Source organism: Myodes glareolus, chromosome 4, assembly GCF_982192425.1.
Source record: "Myodes glareolus chromosome 4, mMyoGla1.1, whole genome shotgun sequence".
Taxonomy (NCBI): Eukaryota; Metazoa; Chordata; class Mammalia; order Rodentia; family Cricetidae; genus Myodes; species Myodes glareolus.
In genome coordinates, this window is record NC_142029.1 from 103,755,701 (window position 1) to 103,769,775 (window position 14,075).

The window sequence follows — 14,075 nt, forward strand, 5'->3', positions numbered from 1 at the left end:
TAATTCTGAGCAAAATCACTTCATTCTCAGGGCTCTTATTTTCCCCATAGGGGATAATACAAGTCAGCCTAACATTAAAACTATGAAAATATTATTTTTGGTTGATAGACAGTGCTGACCATGATCTAATTTTAACTACTGTTAACATAAAAATTATTTTAATATGCTAATATCTAAAATTGTATGTAAGTTTTATTTAGTAATTTGACTAGTCTTAACACATTGAGTGATTCTGGATTTTTTTGTTTTCTTTTTGTTTTCTTTTTTGTTTATTTTAGATAAATTTTGATGTAAGAGAACAGGAGCTACTGGGCTATTTGTTCCAGGAAAAGGTTGCTTTATTTTCTTTACTTAAAATTAATGTGCTTAAGAAATCATTTTCTGCCTGTATTATTTCTTAATCATGTTATGTTAAAGCTGCTGGTTAAGTATATGTTCTGATGAATAAGTTGAAGTTAATAATTTAGAAAAAGAAGTAATGTTCTCTTCAATAACCAGTCCTTGATTTTGGTCCATGTGTGCTTGTTTCCATAACCACTCTTGTATGTTTTTTGTTTATTTGAATAATTAGCAATATGTAGAAACAAAAGGTTCATTCTTTGGGCTCTTATATGTGGGCATCTTTTTCTATACTTTCATAATTCTAAATTTATAGTTTTCTTTAAATTTTCTCATTGTTTTCCTTATAAGTATACTTTAGAATTTACTATATATACTTTTTCTTCCATTTTGTGTTTCTTTGTTGTTGTTGTTGTTTGAGACAGGGTTTCTTTGTGTAACAGCTTTGCCTGGTTGTCCTGGAACTTGCTCTGTAGACCAGGCTGGACTCAGAGAGTCCAGAGTCCAGAGATCCGCCTGCCTCTGCCTCCTGAGTGTTGGAATTAAAGGCAGTGCCACCACCATCTGGCTTTTTTTCTTTTAAGACAGGATTTCATTTATATTTGGCTGGATTTGAACTTACTATGTAGCCAAAGATGACTGTCAACTTCTGACCTAACAACCTTCCAAGTGCTGGGATCACAGCCCATTGGTCTTCACGGCTTAATATTGGATGCTGGAAATCAAACCCAGAGCTTCATGCATGCTAAGCAAGCACTCTATCAACTTAGCTGATCCCAGCCCACATTTTATAATTTTTTGAAATCTATATTCATATTGATTATTTTTCTGATAAAATTATTCTATATTTGACTATATTTGATATACTAAAAGAACTATCGGTATGATATTTTAAAATTGTCTTTATGTGTATGAATGTTTTGGCTGCATATATGTATGTGTACCATGTGTGTGCCTGGTTCCTGCAGAGGTCGCAAGGAGGGAGTTAGATTCTCAGAACCCCAAGTGGTAGATTTCTGTGTTATCTGGGCTGAAACCTAATTTAAAGGCTGAGTCCTGGCAATTAAATGATGAATCTCAGTCAGTTGCAGTCTCAAATCCCATATTTCAGTACGACATCCAGAATACTTTTACTTTATATGTTTCTGAGAAAAGGGTGTTCCATAGCCTCTTTATAGAGACAGGTTTCCTTTGGGAATGGAAATATCAGTTCAATTATTTTAGGGAAAACAGTGATGAAGTAAAACCATCAGTATTTTGGTTTTGAGCTCAGAAGTAGAGTGAGTAGGCATTTTTGCCTTAGACAGGATCTTTCTTTGTAGCCCTGGCTGGCTGGGAACTCTATGTAGACCACGCTGGCCTTGAACTCACACTAATACTCCTGCCTCTGCCTCCTTAGTGCTGGGATCAAAGGTGTGCACCAAAACACCAGACTGAATAGACATTCTTATCTCTTTGAGGAAATGCAGCAAATGCCTTTTGACCTGTGTAGCTCCCTTCCACTCTAGAATATGCCAGTGCATGATGAGTTACACTATTCATCCTGACTCTAGGTTACAGTTCATATCTTAACGATCACTGAAATGAGGATGTCTTAAAGAGATTCATGCAAAGTAGACTAAGGCGAGAACTTTTCATCTTATGTGTTAGTAAGAAATATTTACTCTTTCTTAGATGAGTGGATATTTCCATGCTAGATGGTTAACTACACTTTAATTTGGAAGACAATGTCAATCAAACTTTTATTAGTAGGAGTAATGTAGTTTCAGTTTTATTTTAAATTTTTGTTTTGTCTGAGTGCTTTGTGTGCAGAGTCCTAGGATTCAAGCTGAGGTACTCATGCATGATAGGGTACCTTTCACGTATTTTGTCAATTTTTGAATCATATATTTTAAACTTTCTGATGCCCTGCATGTAGATCTGTGTAAGGGAGTTAGATCCACTAGAACTTAAGTTACAGATAGTTGTGAGCTGCCATGTGGGTGCTGGGAATTCAACCTCAGCCCTCTGGAAGAGCAGACAGTGCTTTTAACCTCTGACCTATCTCTCCAGCCCCTAATTTGTTTTCTTTTTTGAGGGTCTTCTCATGTAGTCCAAATTGACCTCAAATTTGTTTCAATTCTCTGCCTCACCCTCCTGAATACTGGGACTAGAGAAATAGGAGACCACACCCGCTTTTGTTCCTTTTCATTTTAAAGTTTGTGCTGTCTGATACGAATGTTGTTAGAGGAGCTTGGTGTAGTTTTGCTTTCTGTCTCCCCCTTATTCCTTCTTCATCTGCTTCAAGCCCGTGTCTTAGGTACAGCCTATTGTGTCATGCTTGTCACCTGATCTGACAAGTTCTTTGTCTTTTTCGTTGAACTGTTTAGATCGTTTGCTTTAATGTCACTCGGATGTGGGTGAATTACAGCCCACTGCCAATCTTTTCTTTTTTCTTTTCATGTCATACAGATGTGGGTAGATTACAACCGACTGCCAATCTTTCTTTCTTTTACTTTAAAAATAAATTATAAATACTTTATCAAAGTTCATCAAGGACCTTCCAGAATGTTTAGTCTTTATTGTTCAGGAATTATTTGTTCACAGAGTAGGTCACAGGTCGTATCTTAAACCCTAGCACTGTCATGCACTCTTTGTGGGCCTCAGTTAGATGTCCACACTGCTCTCCCTTTCCAGTGGTGTACACATTTCACAGGGCCATGTTGGTCTCCTGGGAAGGTTTATGTTGGGGTTAAGTCCCACTGAAGCTCTCAGGATTCAGGAGGGTTGTGGTAGCAGGTGAAAGCTGACTAAGATATCTGAGGGTAAACAAAATAAATTAGCTCATATAAATCTATCGTTTCCTATTTATTCTTTCTACGCTCTTTCTAATTCTCTCTTCATGTTTCTCTTTTGATGTTTCTCGCTGTTCCTCTTCACTGCAAGGTTTTTAGTTTATATACAGAGATGTAGTTAACAAGTATACATTTTTTAGGGCTAACCGGATAGACAAAAGACTGAGGAGGTAGGCACCTTGTGTCTCAGAGAGTCGTGACTGTGAAGCTCCCTGGCAGATACTGGGAGGATTAGGATGTTTACCCCTTGGGCCAAACATCCTGGTACTGTATTGGCTGGCACCCAAGTGAGAAGGAATTTCTTCCTCCGGGGCTGGTTTAGCGACTCAACATTTTTTTCCTGTATCTTTTAATTTCCTAGACTAAGATCTTGTGTCAAACGAAAGGTGAAGGTAAGTACAGAATATTAATAGCTTGTGAGGGTAGAGCAGAGACCAGTAGGTTATACTCTTCTGAGTTGTCCGTTAGAGAATTCAGGGCCTCCCAGACTTGTTTATCAGTAGGAGCAGACTGCTAAGTCTTTCCTGCTCAGGGCTTCTTTCTTGTCAATAAGTCCTGGATAATTGTGAGGAACTAGCTTTATGTAGATTTGACTATTAGAACAAAGGTTTGGCTGAGTGAATACTTTTACACCAGGACCACATGGTGTGGAAGAAGGTATATGTTATGCCCAAATCCGCAGGGTCCCCACAAAAGTCAACAAAGGAGACCGAGTCCCATATGTAAAAGCAAAGAGCCTTTATTTTAATCAAGTTTGCAAACTCCACGGTCTCTCCACATGTCCAACGTATTGGAATATACGGAGAGCCCAGAGCTCAATTAGAATGGGTTTTTATAGTAGTAGGGGTGGGAGTGAAGGGTCTCTGAGGTTTAGGGTCCCTGCTTGGCTGACATTTGTCTAGGGGTGTCCTGTTGAGGTGCTCTGGCAGGTGTCTCTATCTACAGCTCTTGGAATGCCAGCCATTACCTTTGAATGCTCTGCTCTTGGGTGGGGGTCGGGCAATCTCGACCTGCCAGGCATTGTCTCAGGGTAAACTATTGAGACTCCAGACTCCATTTAAATTCATCCATGGCCCGAGTCCCAGGTGATAATGGTTGGAAGGAAAGAACTTCCTTTGGGTGACCTCCCCAGATTTAGCTTATCATGGCTGACCCCCACTGTATACAGTTGCCAGTTCAGAAAAAATCAGGTTTAAAAAATGATTTATACACTGCTGGAATATTTCAGGATGAATCCCATTATGGAAGGGAGAGACATCATGATTTCACAAGATTTCTACAGACTTGACAGTGGCTATCCTGAAGACTAGTGTTCCCGAAGCTCTGCAGATCAGGTTCTCCACCAAGTCCTACTCCTATGGATGTGTCCTTGAATCTGTCAGCTGTACTTTTACTGTATAATACTTGTGGCTCACATCAAGTAGCCAAGCAAGCTTCAATTTAGAGCGGTCTCCTGAGCCTCAGGTGGGGTGGGCAGGGCTTGCAGTTGCCAGACCTTAGCATCTTTCCGTCTGAAAGCGTAGACACAAGTGCACGTGAGCTAAGCCCCAAGCCTCAGCTAATCTGAGCCCTCTGGTCTTCAGCTGCTCTCTGTGTTTTGTTTGTTTGTGAGACTCATTTTATACTGTGCAACCTCAGCTGCTCTTGAACTCATTATGTAGGCCAGACTGGCCTCCAGCTTGGCATTCCTCTTGTCTCAGCATCCAGAGTATCTAAAATTGAGGTTTGGCCTTTGAGTAGTTCTGGATCAGTTTTTTTCAGATACCTTGAATGAGCTGGACCCTGTGTTCTCCAGCTGTCTGCAGATACTGATAGGTAGGGAAGGCTGACAGGCAGACCACTTACCCCACAGCCCCTCAGCTACTAAACTTTGCTTTTTACTACAGAATGCTCTGCAAATGGCAATCCTGCCTCTGAGGAATAATTTGGCCCCAGCTTTGGCTCACCTAGCAGAGACATATGTCTTACTGGCGCTTAGTACTTCCCTCCTGTTTGCTTTTGTAGTGGTTTGATGTCTTCACTTTGTCTTAGCCCAAAGGCCAAAAAGCAATTTTTGATCTTTTTTATTTTATATATTATAATTATATAATTTCTCCCTTCCCTTTTCTCCCTTCAAAGTCTTACATACACTCTATTCTTGCTCTTTTTCAAGTTCATGGCCTCTATTAAAGGCCATGGTGAGACTATGAATATAGCATCTGCCGTTCCTAGGAAAGACATCTTACTGCAAACTCTCTGCTCCTCTGGCTCCCTTGTCCACAGTGTTGCCTGAGCCTTCGGAGTGGAGTTGGGTTGTAGATGTATCTGCCAGGACAGGGCTCCACAACTCTGTTTTGATTGGTGTAGTTTTCAGTAATTGTCTCCATCTGTTGCAAAGAGAAGTTAGTTTTTATTGTTGTTGTTAAGTTTACCCAGTTTTTTTTTTTATCATTATTGTTGTTGTTGTTAAAGTAAAAAAAAATAAACCTTTTGTAGGTTTTCATCTCTAAATTAGATTCTGGTAACTTAATTGTATAAATCTTTCAAACATACAGTAGGATAAATTAGTAAACAGAATTTGGGAGTAATTTTGAGGGTGTGTATTTGTCCAGAATTGTCTGTCACTGTGGTCAAGAGTGAAGAGTCAGCACATGGCGCAGTGAGAGGATGGGATAGCACTGTCTGCATCCAGAGAGAGACTAGACGGCACTCCTGCAGCTGGAGTTCTGCGGCGGCTTTCACTGCAAGGTCTAAGCCTACTTCTATCCAGGGTCAAGCTGGCCGACTTTACATGTGGACTTCATAGTTTTGGAAATCTGCCCCAAAGTAAAATGACAAGGTTGAGTGAATGTCACCATGGGCAGAGCCCTGTGTTAGGAGTATTCTAGAGCAGTGTTAAAGAAATGAGTGGATAGCTACAGGGTAGTTGTTGTAAACTCCCTTTTGTTCTCTTGGGTGCAATTGTGTGTTTGAGGAAAGTGTTTTTAGTTGGCACATAGGTCCATAAGGTTTAGTTTTCCTCTATTTCAGGAAAATTAGGAACAGAAATTATCAAGGGAAAAAAATAGATTTATTTATAGCTTGGCCTACCTGGGGAAATGGCAGTGTTAAATTTTTATGGAAAAAATGAACCTAAAACCAGGAACTTTGTATAAGTTACTATACATATGGATATGTTGATTTGTGAGGCATTTTTGAAATCCCCTTTGAGGCAGCTCTCCTAGTGCCGGTTAGCCTTTGCCTCCACCAGCTTGAGATTCATGGGGATATTTAAATTCTTTTGAGTCCATTTTTGGGGTCCCTGTTTCAATGGTGTGTTTGTGTGTGTGCCGATAGTAGGTGCTTCTTCACTTGAAATGAGTTCATATCCTGATAATCTCATCATAAATTGAAAATCACTTAAGATACCTAAACCTACTAAGCATGGCTTAGCCCTCCCTCCCATAAACATTACATTAGCCTGTGCTTGAACAAATTTATCAAACATAAATCCTATTGTATAAGAAAGTAAGGAGTATCTCATGCACTTTGTCAAATTTTTTAATTAGTAAAAGCTTTCCAAGGACATGAGACGCTCTAAAGTAACAGTCACCTCTCTGTGGCTGATGAGAACCTGTGATGGGCAATGATGTCCAGCCCCGAGAGACTCAGCAGAGTGTTGTACTGCATCTTGTTAGCCTGGAAAAGACAAAATTCAAAGACAGTTTCTGCTGAGTGCATGTTTACTTATTGCACGGTATCAAATACCATAAATTGGGTCATAACCAGTTAAAAATATTTCTTATGTGTTTAAATTTCTTTCCTTTAAAACAAACTTGTTTTCTTGTGATAAGTGATGCACATGAAAGCTAATCTGCGGTAATAGAAAGTACACCCACAGTCCCCTGGAGGTGACAGTGTTTGTGACTGTCGTCATGCTGTAAACATTTATTCAGGGCAGGTGAGAAGACGTAGCCCACAGCACTTGCTGCACAAGCCTGTGGACCTGGTTTGATCACTGGGACCATGTAAAGGTGGAAGGAGAGAGCAAACTCCACAGGTGTGCTATGTGCACACACACGAATAAGAAACAGATAAAATAGTCCAGATGGAAAACTGTGTAAAAAATTTTTAAATTTAGGTAAATGTAAAGAACTTAAGGCAAAATTCAGTAAGTTTTGACAAGTGTACACCAAGCAGGGTATACAACATTTCCACCATTCCTTGTTATCAGCCCTAAGCACAAAGACACCTGCTCTCACTTCTGCCCTCTTGCGTTATTTTGGCTCCTTGTTAAACCTCCTTTAGGAACACGTGCTTTCTGTTAGTCTAACCTTTTTTGCTCAACATGATAGGTTTTGAGGTTTATTCATGTTGTGTTAGGAGTTCATTGTTTCAGAAATGATCAGCTGGATGTAGTGGTTTACATCTTTAATCCCTGTACTTGAGGTAGAGGTAGATGGACCTCTCGGAGTTTAAAGTCAGCCTGGACTACCTAGTGAGGTCCTGTCCTCCTTAGGATTCAGGCATTATGCTGGCCAGCCCCGTCACCTGGCAAGATGCACCTGTAGCAATTCAGGTAAATACTTAGTCAGCCCAGTGCTCTAGGTTACCTATGTAATGCACTGAATAGCTGTTTAAGGCTCTGCAGGTATGCACTAAAGGTCCCTTTAAGAGACAAGTTCTACCCATTCCAGCTCTTTCCCTGCTGCTCCTCTAAAGAGGCAGACAGACACAGAGAAACCCTGTCTCAAAAAAATCAGAAAAAGAAAGAAAGAGAAACGAAAGAAACCTCAATTGAGAAAGTACTTCCACCAGATTGGCTTGTGGGCAAGGCTGTGGGGCATTTTCTTTGATTGATGTGGAAGGATGCAGCTTACAGTGGGCTCTGGCACTACTAAGCAGATGGTCCTGGGGTACATAAGACAGAAGGCAGAATAAGCCAGTCGGCAGCACTTCTCCACAGTTTCTGCTTCAGTTCCTGCCTCCATTCCTGCCCTGACTTCTCTCGGTGAACAGTGAATGGAAGTGTATGATAAAATACATTTCCCTCAAAGTTGCTTTTAGTCGTAGTGGTTTTTTTTTATTTTATTTATTTATTTATTATGTATACAATATTCTGTCTGCAGGGCAGAAGAGGACACCAAACCTCATTACAGATGGTTGTGAGCCACCATGTGGTTGCTGGGAATTGAACTCAGGACCTTTGGAAGAGCAGGCAATGCTCTTAACCACTGAGCCATCTCTTCAGCCCAGAGTCATGGTGTTTTATGTGCACTGATGTTTTGAATCTATCTATCTATCTATCTATCTATCTATCTATCTATCTATCTATCTATCTATCTATCTATGTGAGGGTGTCGGGTCCCCTGGAACTGGGGTTGCAGACAGTACGGAACTGCCTTGAGGGTGTGGGAATTGAACTCAGGTCCTCTGGAAAAGCAGCCAGTGCTCTTAACCACTGAGCCATCTCTCCAGCCCTAGTCATGGTGTTTTATCACAGCAGTGGGAACCCGATGAAGACACCAGCTTTACACTTCTGCGTGTGAATTTCCAGTTTTCTCACTACCATTTGCTCAAGACTGCTCTGTTTCTTAGAATAGTCTTGACACAGTTTTCAAAAATTAATTGACAAAAGAGCAACAAAAAATTATCACATATCAATATGTGGGCTTATTTCTGGTCTCTGTTTTTAATTTTTGCAGATTGAGTCGGGGCCTTGTGCATGCCACCAGGTCCTCTGCCTCTGGCACATCTTGTTCTTTCTTGGCTCTCGGTTCTGTTTCATGGGCCTGTGTGTCGGTCTATCTACTGCTATCATACTGTGACCGTTACTTCAACTTTGAATTAGTTTGTGAAACTGGGAAGTATGATGCATCCATGTGTTCTTTTTGATGGTTTTGATTACTTAACAGTCCTTGCAATTTCATATAGACTTAAGGATTGGCTTTCCTGTTCTGTGGCTTATTTTATTTTATTGCTAAGTAATGCTGCATTATAGGAGTGTACACAGTCGGTCTATCCAGACGCCTCCTGAATGGCTCCTGATAAAGGAGTCGGCAGCTCCTAGTCTCAAATCTCCTTTCTTTTCTCATTAATTTGAATCTTGGGACTTTTGTTTTTGTAAAATTCTACCTTGAATGAATTTATTCTTTAATTAAAAGTATCTTGCTAAGGAACCAGTGGCTCTTTAATACTTCAGCTTTAGAATGTGATGTATTTTCAGGGTATAGTGGGTATAGTATTTTGTGTTCATGATTTATCAAGAAAGATCACACTTTGAAACAATTTTACAAATAATTTTCCCTTTTTCTTCACAGGTACCTTTTTTATCTCCTTTGGAAGGTCATATCTGCTTAAAAATTAGCTGTCAAGTGAATTCAAGTGTTGAGGAGAAAGGTTTTCTAGTGAGTAACATTTCTGTTCTTCATTTCCTTCTTCTGCCTTCCTGAGGGAAGAAAGCCTGTATGATCACGTGATAATTGGTTTTGTAAGGATTTGTTGCATTTCCCTCTAAGCCACTGACTGTGCTGGTGTTGGGTTATAATTAGACACAGAAAAGAATCTCTTTCAATTGGCTTTAAAGTTTTTAATTATATTTATTTATTTGGGAGGTGCACATGTATGCCACAGTCTGTTTATGGAGTTCAGAGGATAAGTTGCAGAAATTGGTTCTCTCTACCTTGTGGGTTCTGGAGATCAAACTTAAGTCTTAAGACTGACAGTAAGTACCGCTATCCACTAAGCCATCTTACTGGTCCAGGAGGAGCTTTAATTTAGTATGGAGGAAGGAAGTGAACCTACAAGTGCCTTATATCATAAGAGAAAGCATAGGGTGCACTGCTGGGAACTGAGAGAGCGTAAGCTGCTTAGTAAGTCAGCAGAGGCAGGGAGAGAAATGCTGCGGGCAAGTGGGACAGTGCCCTGGATGTCCCTTCCCTCTGTCACCCCAACCAAAGAGAAGGAGGAGATAGTGCTGAATATTTCAGGATAGTAATAGCTTAGCCTGGAGACAGAGGTGGAGAATGTGGGGATTGTGTATGGTTAGAGAAATGGACCAATTTCTGAAGCCAATTGAGTGACTATTACTGAGTTTTAAGAGATGAAAATAGCCACATTTTGGGTTTAGGATAATCACAGTGAGTGGTGTGTAGAAGGTGGTTTAGAGAACAGCAGTCTGAACGATGGGCTAGCTCACTAAGTCTGAGCCACTCTACCTGAGAGATGAGAGAAGGCAAGCGTGGGTAGATGATGGACAGGTCTTAGTGACTTGTCTTCAGGAAGTGAGAAGGGAAAAGGCAGGAGAGTGCTCAGACCGATCATGCCTTGCACAAGTTGGGTAGCAGGATGCTGCTGAGGAAGGACACTGGGGAGTAAATCTACTTCTCTTAGTGACATTTAAAATAGAAGTGGTGGGTTTCTTTCTACGACATTGGCCTCATTTCACAAAGAATATACATTGGTCATCCCAATTTTGCCATTACATTTGTTTTATTTGGTTGCTTTTTTTTTTTAACAGTCTGTTTTATATAGTACTGGTCATTCTAGAACTTGCTATATAGACCAGGCTGGCCTTGAACACAGAGATCCACCTGCCTCTGCTAGAATTAAAAGCTTGTGCCACCACATTCAGCTTTACTTTTTTTTTTTTTTTTTTGCTGTCACTTGTAGTTGGAGGCTGTTTGTTCGTTCGTTCCCGGCTGCCCAGACCACGAAATAACCACTCGGAAACTATATTATTTAAATCACTGCTTGGCCAACCACTTAAGCGTATTGCTAGCTAGCTCTTAGATCTTTGATTAACCCATTTTTGTTATTTTATATTTTACCATAAGGTTTGTGGCCTACCAGCAAGGTTCCAACTGGCAGCTTGCGTCTTTTTCCAATGGCATCTCCTCTGACTCCGCCTACTCTCTCTATATATATCTCTTACAGCCTGGCTATATTTGGTTAAGCCATTGACTGAAAGCAGCTTCTTTACTCATTAACCAATAAAAGCAACACATAGACAGAAAGACTTTCCACAACATTTCCCCTTTTCTATTTAAATAAAAAGGAAAGTTTAAACTTTAACATAGTAAATTTACATATACTAAAATAGTTATTAAGCAAGAATCATAGTTACAATATTGATATCTATTTTGATTAGCATATCAAAGACTCTAGAAGGATATAACATTACCTAAGTAAACAGAAAGTGAATTTTAAGCTACTTTCAAAACTCTAGAATTGATAGAGACATCTTGCTGCCTGGACAGTCACCCAAAGGTTTTTTGTAACATTGGAGCATCCATCTTAGGCCTATGGGCCCATAGTATTTGGCAGACTTTTTTATGAAGCAGGACATTTCAAAGACAGCTTGGTTATATTGGCAGTTTGTCTGTCACATCAGTCACTGCTTTATCACATTTGTAATCTAGCCATCCTTTAATCGTTATTCAATCTCTTAACCTTTTTTAAATTAAAAATTTATTGTAAAGAACTTGAAAATAAAAAACATCACATACTAATATTTTCCATGTCTAAAGTCTGTACATCCCAGTGAACTTCTATATGATTAGGACAGCCATTCGGAAGATGTGGCACTTCAAGACAGGGACTGTGTATGTAGCTCCAACTGACCTTGACCTCACAGTGATCACAAGCACTATGCCCGGCTTGGTCTAGATATTCTTAAATGCATTTTTGATAGAACAACCTGACTTTTATTATCAAAGTAAAAGACACAATAAACTCATACAAATAGATTTTCACATAAAAATATCACAGATATGAACATTTCTTCTTAATTTTCTAATGTCAGTGTTTCAATTGACTTCCAGACCATATTTGAAGATGTTAGTGGTTTTGGTGCCTGGCATCGAAGATGGTGTGTTCTCTCTGGAAACTGTATCTCCTACTGGACTTACCCAGATGATGAGAGGCGAAAGGTAATTGATACAACTCTAGTCAGTGGTGGAAGTCCTGTTGGGCTTTTTTTGGTGCTTCATGCGTATGTATCCCCTGTCCCCACCCCTCGATTCCCTTTGTATGCGTTGACATATAACTGTTCATGTTTTGTTTGTGTACCCTTCTACAGCTAAAATTATATAATAGTAATTATGTATGTATTTATAAATCATTTCCCTGAGCCCCAGCCTTATATTTAATACACTTACTGCTTACTTTGATCCTCAGATTCTTTATGATATCCAGGTACTTTGTAAAGCAATAGACATACCTATAATGTTTTTAATAGTTTCTAAACAGCATTACATTTTACTAAATAGCATTGCATATAATATGTAGGTGGAGACCACTTGTTCGTTCCCAGCTGCCCAGACCATGAAATAATCACTTGAAAACTGTATTATTTTGTAATATTGTTTGGCCAATAGCTTAAGTGTATTTCTGGCTTATTCTTATATCTTAAATTAACCCATTTCTATTATTTTATATTTTACCACGAGGCTCATGGTAAATCATTGTGATGATTTGAATGAAAATGACCCTCCCATAGGCTCATATATTTGAATGCTTTGTCTCCAGTTGATGTAATTGTTTAGGAAGGATTAGAAGGTATGCTGGCTAATTCTCATATAATCTCAAGTTATCTGAAAGGAGGGAACCTTAATTGAGAAAATGCCTCTGGGAAGATCCTATTGTAGGGTATTTTCTTCATTAGTGATTGATGGAGTGGGCACAGCCATTGTAGGTGGTGCCGTCTCTGGGGTTGTGGTCCTAGATTCTATAAGAAATCTGGCTGAGCAGACCTTGGGAAACAAGCCAATAAGCAGCACCCCTCCTGGCCTCTGCATCAGCTTCTGCCTCCAGGTCCCTGCCCTGTGTGAGTTTCTGTCCTGTCCTGACTTCCTTCAGTGATAAACAGTAATATGGAAGTGCAAGCCAAGTAAACCCCTTCCTCCTCGAGTTGTTTTGGTCACGGTGTTTCATTGCAGCAGTAGGAACCCTAGCTAAGATAGGAAGTGGGGCCTTTTTGGAGGTGTGTCACTTTGAAGTTTCAAAAGCCCATGCCATTCCCAGTTAGCTCTCTCTGTCTCCAACTTGGGGATTAGAGGCTGTAAGTTCATCGCTACTGCTCCAGGGCCATGGCTGATTGCTTGCTGCCATGCCCCTCATCATAATAATCATAGACTCTAACCCTAAGGAGCCATGAGGCCCCCCCCCCCGCCCCAAAACATTTTCTTTTATTAGTTGCCTTGGTTCTGTGCTTTGTCACAGCAGTAGAAAGTAACTAAGACAGCCATTTATATATTTCTCTTACATTAACCAATTTTTCTCTGTGTCTCTTTCTGGGCCAACATCTTGCCTATGATGACCCAGAGTGTTCTAGAACTTAAAACCCTCCAGACTCTACCTCCTGCTTCTGTTTTTCAAAAAGCTCTGGAATTACAAGCATGCACCACCATATCAGGCACCAACTTTGTTTGACTTATCTTGTAGCTTTCCTGAGTCTTTTTCACAAATCACTTTTTACTTTTAAGGAAATTGGATCTCTCAGTCTGTTGCTTTGCTTGCTTGTGCTTCTTTGTCTCAACAAACAAAACAGAGACTACCTTTACCTTATAGTCAGAAAAATTCCTCTTATACCTCCTTCTAAAATCATGAAGGATTTACTTTAATTTACCTAGAATTGATTTTCCCCCAGGTCTGAATTACCAGTTGTGCCACCATCATTGAATGGTTATTCCTTTCTACCAATCACATTATCATGTCTGATATGTGTCATATTTTTAAGTTGAGCACGAAGTCCACATTTGTAATTTCAGGTCCCAATAAACTGAGAGAGCAGATATTTGAGACAATCCTAGGATATGTATTGGGTTCCTATCTCAAAAGGTGATGGGTGGGTAGTCATATGCATAAGATACAATTGCATGTAGGCATCAGATGTAGTTTAATTGGTAGAGTGTCTGCCTAGCATGCATGAAGCCTTAGGCATGG

General features: G+C 39.9%; 1 protein-coding gene across 4 annotated transcripts in view; it reads left to right on the forward strand.

Annotated features, from left to right (window-relative positions):
- Positions 1-14,075, forward strand: part of Anln (anillin, actin binding protein) — a 62,997-nt gene that overhangs the window by 43,187 nt on the left and 5,735 nt on the right. For 3 of the 4 annotated variants that reach the window (XM_085689803.1, XM_085689805.1, XM_085689804.1), the window contains exons 21-23: positions 279-332; positions 9,452-9,538; positions 11,954-12,061. In XM_085689803.1, the coding sequence (XP_085545929.1) occupies positions 279-332; positions 9,452-9,538; positions 11,954-12,061 (249 nt within the window). The remainder of the gene's footprint in view (positions 1-278; positions 333-9,451; positions 9,539-11,953; positions 12,062-14,075) is intronic. The other variant, XM_085689806.1, reaches the window with a different exon arrangement.